Source organism: Haliotis cracherodii, unplaced genomic scaffold (assembly GCF_022045235.1).
Source record: "Haliotis cracherodii isolate W230 unplaced genomic scaffold, xgHalCrac1.p SCAF_19, whole genome shotgun sequence".
Taxonomy (NCBI): domain Eukaryota; kingdom Metazoa; phylum Mollusca; class Gastropoda; order Lepetellida; family Haliotidae; genus Haliotis; species Haliotis cracherodii.
Window position 1 is genome coordinate 18,650,368 of NW_027266274.1, and position 14,908 is coordinate 18,665,275.

The following is a 14,908-nucleotide window of genomic DNA, read 5'->3' on the forward strand; positions in this document are numbered from 1 at the left end:
TAATGACCCAATTCGTGTCCATAATGTCTGCCTTTGATCACTAATCAAGAGAAAGACTAAAGATTAAAACAATATTTAAAAACATATGTAAAAATATAAGGTTTGTCGAGTTGTTCTAAGATGGCTGACCTCTGTATCCATGTGTAAATACGCGTTTCAAGAGAGCACCGTTTTAATGAACTCTTGCAGTCATAGTAGGAGTTCTATATATATTTCTTAACGTCAATACCATCGGTCCAGTATGTGGAAAGGTAAAAGCAATGATGTTTGGATTACCAACTCTCGGTAGGTTTGACATTGCAGACATTCTACACTCGATAAGTATGGAAATAAATATATAAAGTAAACACCAGAGAAAAGCCAGTCTCGATTATTCTCTGAAATAGATTCCACTGGGCGTAAAAACTTCGTAATAGTACAGATACGTAATCGAGATAGCGTAGCCATGCATAACTCGAACCCGTGTAGAAAACGTAACTTAACGACACTGCCTAAATGTTACTGACATCAGTTGTTATTTCCAACAAAGAATAACATCCACAACCACATCCAACTCAACCCACGCACATACCACCCCACACACCTACACCCACACCCAGCCACCAACCACAAACCACCACCAATACCACTCACCTGACGCCAATTGTGTTGTAATTGTATTACAAAGAACACCGACCCACAGCCAGATGAAGCCAACCATCACAGAGTCTGTTGTCGGACTGACGTACACTGCATGTCACATGTGATGCATCTGACACAATCTGAGCAATCTGTGGTTGCCATCACTCAGACCTCTTTGGTAAATACTCACTCCAACAACACACTTCAGGGTCTGGAGGTATCAATAAGTTACATACAATGTTGGAAGAACTGCCAGTGCTTGTAGAGGCTGATTTCCACTCTGTTGCTTTTGTTTAATCAAACGAGATTGACAAACTCGAAAAAGACTCTACAACTGAGAATTTTTATGTTTGATTCTGTGTGTTAAAATGTCACCCAAGCATGCTTGTATCCGTTCTTACAGCTCTTGACAAGGTCGATACCTACATACCATCATTTACTTTATGTACAAAGGATGTTTTTATACATATGTACAAACATTGCCACATGCAATATTGACACACAAAGGCGGTGGGGGGCTAACGGTGGTTAAAGCTTCCGTACGTCTTCGATTCTACACTTGAGTACAAACTGTCAAACCCATTTCTGGTATACCATGTCGTGAAACTGATGGACAAATACAAAGAGGAGTATAAACTATTCTCACTCTCTTGCATATATTCGAGAACTCCTAACAGTGATTGTGGTGCAGGAAAGGCACCCGTGACAATGAGTAGGTAAGTGAGTTGTGTTTGTCTCATGACAATGAGTGAGCGAGTGAGTGAGTGAGTGAGTGATATGGTTTTGTCTTATGACAATGAGTGAGTGAGTGAGACGGGTGTGTCTCATGACAATGAGCTCCTGATTCCTCAAACATGCATAAAAGGAGAGGTGCCACGTCCCAGACATACGCAAGATTAAGTATTATTTAAATCGAAAAGGCTCTGAGTCTATTACATACCATACGCCTAAGCTTAAATGCATTTAGTGCAGTTTCAAGAATTGTTCTTTCATTTGGAGTTCCATTACATTCATATAGGCGACAGCTTTCAGGCACTTATTCAATACGGAGAAATTTGCCATTTATAGCTTCGTTACATGTGTAGTACATATGAAACGCTTACTGCCATACATATTCGTCTTTTAGTATTTAAGCATTTATACACTGAAATTATACTTCGTCGTGTTAATCATTTTGATAGAAAAGATACAATAAAGTTATGAAGCCTCATGCACGATCATTGCTAGCCATACACACCATATTCATAGTCTGTATCCAACTTTTGCCAACGTGATTTTGTGTTCAATTGTGATTGGTTGTTCTCAGTCTATTACACACCCTACACCCTACGGTTATACGCAGTTCTTGAGTTGTCTCATGCTCATCCAAACCACTCCCAGTTTCAAGAACTGTTCTTATCATATGTAACTCAAGAGCCATTGCAATATGCAACATGTTTCAAGCAGCAATTCAATACTGAATATTTCCTGTCTGTAGCTCCATATATATCATGACCATTATGCGTCCCTGACAATGTAAGCATTTATGCTCTAAAGTTCTATGTATTCATTGTGAAAGTGGTAAAACCGTTCAATGTTTTAATCGTTATAATGCATCACGGAGCTTCCACAGGCATTACTAGGCATATTCAGCAAGGTTACTCAGTGAGGATTGTGTAGATGGGGGCTTTTTCGTTTCGCCTACGTGATGTGTGCTTAATTGTGATACCTGAGGAATATAAGTTTCTTCGTGAGATCAAACCCTTCAACGTCTCAGGTATTCATACACAAAGGATCCAACTATCTTCCGGACAAATGCAAATGATTGTATTTTTCATCACATTACAGTTTAGCCTTTTGAAGTCGGTTAGCTTGTCTTCATACCCATTTTACTTTTACCGCAGATCATACCCCGCATTTGCTACACAGGAAATAGCCTCGAGAATGATTAAATTAGGATAATACACTACTTAAACAAGAAAATCGTTGAAAGATGGATATTAATCTCTACTGATTAGTAAACTTTACTAACCATTTATCACCTACTGGTCTAATTAGTAACCATTTACTAATTGTTAGTGTCTGAATGGACCATCAGATTCACTAAGTAAACTTTTCTATTTCTGTCAGTGTAGCCTTGCCAAATCTAGGCTAACATTATAAGACTCCCAATTTCAATTTTATCAGAATAGTTTACTTTTAACAATGGTTTGGTTTTTTTCATAAATGTCCATCACAATCTGACATTCCGAGTGAAGGTAAAGACCGCGAGCAGGATTTGCTGCTTGCTGGAAACGTGGAATGTTTGTGTGTATCAGCCGAAAACTGTTCTCTTCTGATTTGTGTGTAATCTAACATAAAGGTTTTGTGGGTACCAAACAGAACCTTCGCTTGTTAAAGGGTTTGTAAAGTCAACATAGCAACTTTGCAGATTTTAATACTTTAGGGCATACTTAATCACAAATTTCTGACCAAAATTAAATTTGATAAATGGAAATCGTTTAAAAAATAATACGATAAAAACGACACGCGAAATCGCCCAAGTTTTCAGATTCAGAGACACAAAATGAGCATATATCATCATCTATTAACTTCATTTTCAAAAATTCCTTTATGGTATGTACTGCTCAATCAATCAATCTGTACTGGAAATCTATTAGTTTAACATCATTGGTACACATTCTACGATAAAAGAAAACATTATTCCATAAAATTCTTTGATTAAGTTCATTTTCCCATTTATCACAAATCAGAGGAAAGTTAGTTGTAGCTGTAATAATATCATAATCATAATCATTTATCATAATATATTCTGGAGCCCTTTGGCCTGGCCGGGCCCGTGTGCGAAATACGCATCAGTCGGAAAGCGCACGTTAAATCTCCAAAGTAAGTAAGTAAGTAAGTAACAAACATTATTCCGTGTGCGAAATACGCTGCAGTCGGAAAGCGCACGTAAAATCTCCAATATAAGTAAGTAATACAAACATTATTCCATTGTGGCAAATGCGCAGGCTGATTTACTGTTTATTACCGCTTCTAAGAGGGATCGGCACTTGCATTTTGCCGGATACAAGTTCACGACCAGACGTCAAACTTTCATTCAACCAACCATCACGTTAACACAAAAGATGACTTTGCCATGAAGTACAATTATATGTCTCTGAGCATTGGGACGACGCCCCAAACCATCTCGAGGGGTAGCATCCAAATATCTCATTGCGTTACTGCAGATTGAGCAGGATGATACTGCTATCACAATCCAGGAAATTTGATGGTGATTATCCCTTGGCCACCGTTTGTGCTACTCAAACTGGATGTTAGACGTTAAGAAGTTTGTTACAGACATTAACTGTTATTTTAATTATTCACAATGTCATAATCAAAGGTCGTTTCACACACTCAGCAATGTATGCTATGTTATTGTTGTAGGATTAAGGAGTGAGTGTGAGTGAGTGAGTTTGGTTTTATGCCGCTTTTAGCAATATTGTAGCAATATCAAGGCGGGGGACATACGAAATGGGCTTCACAAATTGTGGAAGCGAACCCGGGTCTTCGAAGTGACGAGTGACCGCTTTAACACTGGATTTGGATTAACAGAAACAGCAACACGTTTAGATGCTTCCCGACGTATTCGTATATCTTCCAAGCATCAGAAGTCAGGCAATATATCAGCCAATAAAAACATTTGTCACGCATCGCTGTACCGTTGCGCTTGTAGCTTTAGGCCGCACTCCCAAATAGTTTTGTTTGGGAATCCGATTACGGAGCGAATCAACCACATACTGTATGGAATCAAACAAACGCTAACTAAAGTAAAAAGAAACTGAATGAAGGAGTGGTAAAAGCGTTCCTTATATACAAACAATAATCAAGCTTTGTATAGGCGGCCTAAACAAAATTGGTTTTTCCTTTGGATATATGAAATATACAACAATTTGTATAACTTCTTTCAGTGGCATTTAGAAGTTGGCGTGATGAAGTAAGACGAGTTCTATGGATGAACAACTTCTTTATTACAATTAGTGCGACGTTTCGGTGTAGATCCTAACTTGATCTACAACCTCAGATTAAAGGTTAAAACGTCTAATTAAGGAGCAATTAATGATAAGCGTGCCAGGTTTTTAATGTACGTGAGGTAATCATTACAATGCATATGCATGTCTTATTGAAGGAAAGGGGGCACGGGTGGCCCAGTTGTCTAAGGCGCCGCGATTCGCTGTGCAGAGTTGCGTCCCTTGGGTACACCAGAAACCTGTGATTGTGGGTTTGAATCCCAATTCGCCCCGATTAAGTTTCTAGGTTTGTCAGCACCATACCCGTGCTCGTGGGTTTCACCGAAGTGGTAAACGTCTGAGTCCTGCATCACGTCGGGCTTTCCTCCCACATTAAGCTGACACGCCGCGATATGACTGGAATACTGTTTAAAGCGGTGTTAAACCCAACTCACTCACTCACTCACTCTTAAAGGAAAACATCTGGTATATTCAGATAATTATGGACAGTATCCGAATTTCAACATGTTATTTCTATTTTAATATAAAAAAATGATTGCATCCTTTTGGATCGCAAAATGGTATTATAAATGCAATCCTTGTTCGTATCTCTGTGTATACAGTTGTCATTTTATGCGTTTTGACGCATTTACAAATGTCACATATGGTTTTGTGAGATGAGTTATTAACAAGGATTAGAAGGACGTCCAAGACTTGCTGGTAAATCGGAATTGCTGGTGCGAGGGTGTCGGGCTGTCACGTTGTTGATTGGATAGGGCACTGTGGCAGAGAATGTGAATGAGAGATTGTGGATGGCGGGTGCTGCCGGTAGGGCAGGCCAAGCTTACCCTTTTCTCGAACACCTGGTGTCATTACTGTCAGTGGTCCATTCATAGAATTTTTACAGCTACTTTGCCCTATATTCTCTTGCATTGACGTGTTATATTTACTTGAACGTGGTCGATGTTTCTGTCGGTGGACTGAAGTCCCCGAGTTTCATCATAAGCTCTGCAGCATATATCTATGAGTCATCTACAAAATAAAGGTTTAAGTCCCTCTATTCTGCAAAACGAATATATTTCCAAAACGTTTTTTTAAACCAACAAGTTTTGTAGTCTATTTCATAGCATACGCCTAAGCTAATATGCAATGAGTGCAGTTTCAAGAATTGTTCTTTCAATTTGGAGTTCAATAACATTCATATAGACGACAGCTTTCAGGCATTTATTCAATACAGAGTAATTTGCCATGTACAGCTTCATTACATGTATACTACATATTAACAGTTACGATCATATATAATTTAAGTATTAAAGCATTTATACACTGAAATTGTATCTATTCATTGTGAACAGTATACGCGTGATCGTTCAATGTGTTAATCAATTTGACAGAAAAGGTACAATAAAGCTATGGAACCTCATGCACGATAATTGCTGGTTATACACACAATATTCATAGTCTGTATCCAATTATTGCCAACGTGATTTTGTGTTTAATTGTGATTGGTTGTTCTCAGTCTATTACACACCCTACCCCCTACGGTGATAATACACAACTGAAATCCGAATTTCGGACAAAGGTGGATATTAATCTCTACTGATTAGTAAACTTTACTAACGATTTGTCACCTATTGGTCAAATTAGTAAACATTTACTAATTGTTAGTGTCTGAATGGACCATCAGATTCACTAAGTTAGTAAACGTTTCTACTTCTGTCAGTGTAGCCTTGCCAAATCTAAGCTAACAATATAAAACTCCCAATTTCAATTTTATCAGAATAGTTTACTTTTAACAATGTTTGTTTTTTTTATCAAAAATGTCCATCACAATCTGAAATTCCGAGTGGAGGTAAAGATCGCAAGCAGGATTTGCTGCTTGCTGGAAACGTGGAATGTTGTGTGTATGAGGCGAAAACTGTTCTCTTCTGATTTGTGTGTACTCTAACATAAAGGTTTTGTGGGTACGAGACAGAACATCCGCTTGTTAAAGGGTTTATAGGGGGGCACGGGTGGCCCAGTCGTCTAAGGCGCCACGATTCGCTGTGCAGAGTTGCGTCCCGTGGGCACGCCAGAAACCTATGATTGTGTGTTCGAATCCCGATTCGTCCCGATTATGTTTCTAGGTTTGTCAGCACCATACCCGTGCTCGTGGGTTTCACCAAAGTGGTAAACGTCTGAGACCTGCATCACTTCGGGCTTTCCTCCCACATTAAGCTGACACGCCGTGATATGACTGGAATAATGTTAACATAGCAACTTTGCAGATTTTTAAACTTTAGGGCATACTTAATCATAAATGCCTGACCAAAATTTGATAAGTGTGTCAAAAAGGACGATAAAAACGACATGCGACAAAAAACTATCCTCAACTAAGGGGATTCCCCTTTCTGGTGGTGAAAACGGGGTCCAGTCTGCCTGATGGTTCATTAATCCTACTTGCCCCGCATCTATTGTTATGGGTACACATTCACCCGTGCGTGATGATGGGTAAGCCATAGGCGATTAAGGGGATAACTCACATTTGACACAACTCGTTGTTGAATATTTCACAAAATATAACGTCACAACTAATCGGTGAACTCTGTACTTGCTGAACACTTTTAATACATATATTAGTGGGTGAGTGAACACATTAATCATTTAGTGCGAATTGGGCAATAAAAGGAATTACAGACAACAAACATTATTCCACTGTGGCAAATGCGCAGGTTGTTTTACTGTTTATTCCCACTTCTAAGGGAGCTCGGCACTTGCCTTTTGCAGGGTACATGTTCACGACCAACGTCAAAGTTCTATTCAACCAACCAACATGTTAACACAAAAGATGACTTTGCCATGAAGTACAGTTGTATGTCTCTGAGTTGTTGGACCACGTCCAAAACCATCTCATGGGTAGCATCCAAATATGTCATTGAGTTTCTGCAGATTGAGCAGGATAATACTGCGATCACAATCCAGGAAGTTTGATACCACCCAAAAAGAGGAAGCATCGATATCGAAAACTAGACCATGCCAGTGAGAGGGAGAAGAGACAACTTCTTGCCAACCAAAAAACAGTGAATGATTATTACAATGCTTTTATGCATCTGGACATGTAAATGAAAATGGTAAATGTGAAATTGGCCAAATAAGAACATATTTAATACAGTGCTCAATTGTTTAATATCATATATTTGCAATAAACGAATGCTGGATGAACGGGTGTAGATTGCTCAAACAAACACGATGGTGATTACGCCTTGGCCACCGTTTATACTACCCAAACTTGATGTTAGTCGTTAAGAAGTTTGTTACAGACATTAACTGTTATTTTAATTATTCACAATGTCAAAATCAAAGGTCGTTTCACACACTCAGCAATGTATGCTATGTTTATTTTTGTAGGATTAAAGAGTGAGTGAGAGTGAGTTTGGTTTTATGCCGCTTTTAGCAATATTGTAGCAATATCAAGGCAGGAATACAAAAAATGGGATTCACAAATTGTACCGAGTGGGGAAGCGAACCCGGGTCTTCGAAGTGACGAGCGAACGCTTTAACCAGTGGATTTGGATTAACAGAAACAGCAACACTTTTAGATGCTTCCCGACGTATTCGTATATCTTCCAAGCATCAGAAGTCAGGCAATATATCAGCCAATAAAAACATTTGTCACGCATCGCTGTACCGTTGCGCTTGTAGCTTTAGGCCGCACTCCCAAATAGTTTTGTTTGGGAATCCGATTACGGAGCGAATCAACCACATACTGTAGGGAATCAAACAAACGCTAACTAAAGTAAAGAGAAACTGAAGGAAGTAGTGGTAAAAGTGTTCCTTATATACAAACAATGAACAAGCTGTGTATAGGCAGCCTAAACAAAATTGGTTTTTCCTTTGGATATGTAAAAATATACCAAAATTTGTATGTTTTTGGATGTAATGGATGTTTAAAACAAACTGAGCTATAGCATTTCTTTTTTGTTGCAAGTGCAATGGCAGAAGGTATCAGACCTGGCGTACTTTTACCTTCCGGCTATCGAAGTGATTTAAAACGATGGAGAACATTGGTTAATTGCTTTTGTTTCTGATTAACCATAGCTGAGACAATGCGAAGCGGGAAGCAGGAAAGCGACAGAGCGAGAAATCGATGTCCCTTCTCGGCCACCATAGTCAGCTGCCATCTGTGACCTGCTCTAACAGGTTACATACATATATATTTGTCGCCAGATACCTCTGGCATCAGTAGGTTGGATGCTGCACACTAGACATGTCGAAACTAGAAGAGGTCAAGAAGGAGATTGCCAAATACGACTATGTTCGTTTTTCTCTCTGTGACTTGAACAGTGAATATCGTGGACAAGTTGTTGCTGGTCGCCATGCTGCCAAGTACCTAGAAGAAGGGATTGATATAGCTCAAGGTAACCCAACATCATTTACTGGTTCCGATTCTCAGGTGGACTATAAGGATAAACAACACTTAGCGCGAATCAAAGATCAGATTAAAGGTTAAAACGTCTAATTAAGGAACAATTAATGATAAGCGTGTCAGGTTTTATATGTACGTAAGGTAATCATTACAATGCATATGCATGTGTTCTTGAAGGGAAACATCTAGTATATTCAGATAATTATGAACAGTATCAGAATTTCAACATGTTATCTCTATTTTAATATAAAAAAATCATTGCATCCTTTTGGATCGCAAAATGGTACGATAAACAGTTGTCATTTTATGCATGTGATTTCTGAACCCGTATCTTTTACGAGGAAATTAATTAAGAATTATTTAAACTTGTGTTAATAATACACCAGTTAATACAAATCTCTATGTGAATTATTCCACCTGTAGAGTGTCAAAGTCTGTTTAGTTAGTTTTGACCATTTCACCCAAATCTAATGGGTTAACTATATTTAGAACAATCTCTTTTCATTATTGAGAAAGTCAGAATTAATTTGTTTGATGTTTTATATAATATAAAATAACTTCAAAGTTAATACTAACTGATATCTCAACATACACATGTGATCACACGCCAAACATGTAACCGGACAGGTGAAAGGCACAGCTGCAAGGGCAGATGTTAAATCATTTTTATTTTCAACAGTAAAGAGGTGAAATGGAGTTTATCATTGCGTCAAGGATTCTTGCATTTATATAGCGACGTGCATGCACATTTGTGTATGTGCGTGGCTGCTTCTACTAGTCCGGACTGATGCCGAATTTTAGTGCTAGCCCACTGAGATAGCAGGCCGCACAACACCCCACTCAAACACAGAATACTGACTCCGAGCCGACTAGTCCTTGTTTTAGTCCCTTAATGCCGAGCCCCTTGCCGAGCGCCAGACGTTTTAACGTATTTTGGTATGACGGGGCCAAGGATCGAACCCTTGAGCTTCCGCTCCACCGGCCGATGCTCTACCACTAGGCAACGGAGGCGGTCTTCATGAGTAAGCAATATGATCCCCCAAAATGTATGCATGATCAACGACCAGGATAGATTGAAAATAAAGTGGACACTCAATAACTCAAAGTGACGTGTAACATCGAAATGCATGATATTATCAGTACTTTGAAACAAGAGGATCGATATTTGAGCATGGAGCTTACAACATAAAAATGTATTCACCTTAATGTTACATTGTCTTCATGGAGTCTCCTATTTCTTTCAAATGCACAGTCATGTAAATATGTGAATAGATCAGTCTATTTCATACAAGACGAAAATGGTCCAGTTTTTGTGTCAAAATAAACATAGTATTGCTAAACCAGTGTTGCCACTGGTGGGGCAGGATATGCTCACCTTTTCGCGAACAGTGGGTATCATGGTAATTGATAGTGATTCATAAACACGTGCTCATGACATTGTCTCCTTTTAGTAGAGATTTGTGATAATTGTTGAACGCATTTACAAATGTGACATGTGGTTTTGTGAGATGATTTATTAACAGGGATTAGAAGAAAGTTAAAGATATGACTTGCCGGTAAATGGGAATTGCTGGTGCGGGGGTGTCGGGCTGCCACGTTGTTGATTGGATAGGGCAGTGTGGCAAAGATAGTTGATGGCGGGTGCTGCCGGTAAGGCAGGCCAAGCTTACCCTTTTCTCGAACACCTGGTGTCATTACTGTCAGTGGTCCATTCATAGAATTTTGCCCTATATTCTCTTGCATTGACGTGTTATATTTACTTGAACGTGGTCGATGTTTCTGTCGGTGGACTGAAGTCCCCGAGTTTCATCGTAAGCTCTGCAGCATATATCTATGCTGAGTCAACAACAAAATAAAAGTTTGCCCCAGTTTGTTGCTTTTTCTAAATGTTTGTCTTTTACTTATACGCAGCAGAGTCTCTCCACTTGTACTCAGAAGTCGTAATTTAAAATTAATATTCCGTTTTTATTCGTTTCAACAAAATCCGTAAATGCACTTTCGTGTTGCTGGATTTTCTGGTCTATCGATGAGATGATTGTCTGGTTTGTTTACAGAAGCACTGATGTGCAGCGTCAGGCAATAAATACTTCAAAGTGTGAAGTGAATTACGTATATTTTCATATAAATTGTGTGAATGGCGGGTGCTACCGATAGGGCAGGACATGCTTACCCTTTTCGCTAACACCTGGTGTCATCGCTATCACTGTCCATTCATAGAATTTTGGTGCTGAAAAAACTCATACTTGACAAAAAAGAATTGAACACAAGATGCCAACTTTCCAGGATTTCCAATGAGAGCTTACTCAGTGCTACTTACTATCAAAATATTTTGCAAATGTAAATTATGATATGGGATATATTACTATATGTGTTATATGCGCAAATGTAAAATGAAAATGAAATGCAACATAAAATACAAAGTTTATAAAAATATATTATTTTCATAGCTAGTTCTCCCTTTTGTTTCTATTGCATTGACGCTTTATATTTATGATTATGGAGAGGATTATCAGTATGAATTATCTGACGAAAAGCATTCCAATGGGCGTAAAAGACAAAATAGTGATAACCATTCTATGAATGGATTACTGAAAATCAGTGATGACACAAAGTGTTGGCGAATTTCAAATGACAAACGTCTACTCGGATCTATTTGTGTGTGTTTTGCGTCACTTTAGGACTCGTGTATGGTGTATGGTGCCTGAATACATGGGTTTCATGTTACATGAATCAAAAACTGTATTCTGTTATTTCCTTGTAAATATCTGTTTTATTACCTTTTTCTGGAGCCCAGTTTTGACAGAGAACGGCACACGTGTTCACATCATAAACATCTCTATTTTTTACCAAGAAGACCTGTTCAAACAGAGTGATGTCCCTTTTGTAAACTGAATGAAGACCCTGGAAAATCATCACCAATTGTCAAGCAGTAATACATCATCCCACAATAGTCTGGCATGTTGTTACTAGATAAGTGAATTATAATTAAATATAATATCTTCATTCCATTCCCATTGCTGGATTTGCTGCTAACCTTATACGTATCCAGATGAATATAATCTAAAAACATTCTATTTCTGAAAACAAATTAATTAAACTATATCCCCTAATACAATTTAACTTTATGCTGATCAATGTTTGGACTATTTTTAAACAGACTACGCAATAAAATAATGAAAAATAGCATTGTTTTCAAACATACATGTAAGGCTGTGTTCTAACATCATAGGCGATGACTGCCTGACTGGAATGCGAACATGACACTGACTGTACACTTGAAATTTGGATTTGACCAAACAATCAGAAATGTTATAAAACCTTTGCCAGGCATGACTTCATACTTGAGCTCCAGCACAAACAATGATACCCTTATCAAATACATCATCATCGAATCACAATTTCTTGTTTATTTCATTTTTAGCCACCATCAAACATGGGTGTATATTTTATCTTGCCCGGTAGTATATATATTACCATTGCAGTGAAAATACAAACTCAGCTCTTAACTATCAGTCAAGAAGATATTTCTAAATATGTTACATGTGAATAAAACGTCAACGCCTGAGGAAAATCAGTCTAATTATGTGCCGTTCAACTGAGCGGAAAAGGTCAAATGGTGATGAAAGTTATATGAATGGATCACTGAAAATTATTGATGACACCAGGTGTTCGCGAATGTGCAAATGACAAAGAAAGACGACTCTCCCCAAGATGCATGCCCGCGGTATGTAGCAAGAAAACAACTGCAGAGATTGGATGAACAAGGATATGCTTTCTTTTCTGGCTATGAAATAGAGTTCAGTATTCTAGAAAAAGAAACCCTGAACCCAATTTTTGAAAGTTGGAACCTGTACAGCCAAAGAATGTTTAACAAACACAGCAAACGTCTACTTCATTTCGACAAAAACTTCAAAGAATCAAACATTGATGTGGAAAGATACCATACTGAAGCGGGACCTGGGATGTGTGAAGCCACCTTGAAACCAAAATTTGGCATAGAAAGCACTGATATGGCCATGAACATAAAAGAAGGACTCATGGAAATGGCAACAAATCTGGACCACCATGTAGTCACCTTCATGACATTTCCTATCTCTGAGAAAAACCCAATAGGAACTAACACTCATCTAAATATTTCACTTTGGAACAAAAATGGCGAGAGTGTGTTCTACGATGCGTCAGCTCCAGATAAGTTATCCGACATTGCCAAATATTGGATTGCTGGTATTCTGAGGCACAGTAAAGCTCTCTGTGCCTTCTGCAACCCCACTGTCAACTGCTACAGGACCATCAACAAGCCTTTCTGTCCATCAGCCATATTCTGGGCAATAGAGGAGCAAAATGCACTTTTAAGAGTGAAGAATGAAAGTCCCTCAAAGACATACATAGAGAACAGGCTTCCCAGTGGCAAGTGCAACTCGTATCTGGTTTTGGCGTCGACCATCGCCGCTGGTCTGGATGGAGTCATCAACAAACTGGAGTGCCCACCCGAGGGGAGTTCTGACAACGCCGAGATTCTCCCCCACACTCTGGAGGAAGCTCTGGAGGAGTTGGAGCAGGATGATGTACTCGTCAGCGCCCTCGGCAGCGAGCTGGTGACATGGTTTGTCAAGTGCAAGAGAGTTGGAGAGATTGACCTGTTCAAAGATGTTGAAACTGATGAGGAAAAGTTTGCATTGGAGAAACAGTATCATCTTTTGTGAATTTGGGCTGAAAAAGAAGTATGTAAGGAATGAACTTCAAGTATAAATTCTTGTTCTATCACCATTACTTGTATTTATTACGTCTACAACAAACTGCTTGTTTTGTAAATTGACATTTAATTGTCAAGGTCAATAAAAAAGACAATCATATATTAAAATTTGGGTGCAGGGCTGATTTTTTCTTTGTGATGCATATGATATTTAAAAATAAATTCATTTATTGATTAAACATATATCAATTTTGAGAATTTATTGAATTTGTTTGAAAATTATGATTTTGTTTTATATTGTAATAAACAATATTTCAAAGAGTTTTATGTATTTTGTTTTATTTTTTAGAATTTATTGAAATAAATTGGAGGTTAATGATTTTGTTTTATTTTGTAATAAACAATATTTCAAAGAGTTTTAGGTATTTTGTTTGGTATTGTAATATATGCACTATTTCAAATATGTTTAAGTGTGTCAGGGCTGTGTTCAGAAGCGTGGCTTCATGGTCAAGACAAGTTAAAACTCATTTTTTTTCATCAAATTGAAACAGAGGCAGTTGGAGTCGTAAAAAGGAAAATTACTGAGTTGGATTTGAAGCCACTTTGTATAATACTTCAGTGATTTCATATTGGATCAGACTAATATAAGATATTTTCAGGCCACAGTAGAGCCGGTTGCAAATATTTACAACCTTTGTAAACTCTACAAACATGGATCATAAACGAGACCTGAATTGTTCAAATCCACAATAAAAAAATAACTACATAACTTTGATGACTAAAATTGATATATACATATATAAATTCGCATCGTTTCCCTAATTAACATTTTACTAAAAGTTCAACCTAAATGAAAACAAGAAAACATAAATTGCCAATGCAAGTGAATATCCATTCTCGATTATCCACCAAAACAGATTCCATTTGGCGTAAAGGGCAACATAGAAAAGGTCCATTTTGAAACCAGATGAATACAATATAATATCCTGTCATTGACACATTTTGAAGGGTCAATCTATGGCAAACTGCGGACACTTACATAGTACCTCACTCTACCTATAGTGACACGCCCCTTGCGTTCCTGTTTGTTGAACTAATGGTTGAGTGAAACGTGTGACTGTGTAGGGTCGTATGTCTCTTCAAGAAGTAACTGATGTTTTAAGCCACAATAAGTAAGTTAACATCAAGTGGTTGACTGAAAGGATAACCTACACTGGC

General features: G+C 38.1%; 1 protein-coding gene across 1 annotated transcript; it reads left to right on the forward strand.

Annotated features, from left to right (window-relative positions):
* Positions 1 to 12,959: 12,959 nt before the first annotated feature.
* LOC139467178 (glutamine synthetase-like) lies at positions 12,960 to 13,700 on the forward strand. Its single transcript, XM_071248898.1, has one exon. It carries the CDS (start codon positions 12,960 to 12,962, stop codon positions 13,698 to 13,700), a length of 741 nt encoding a protein of 246 aa, XP_071104999.1.
* Positions 13,701 to 14,908: the final 1,208 nt, after the last annotated feature.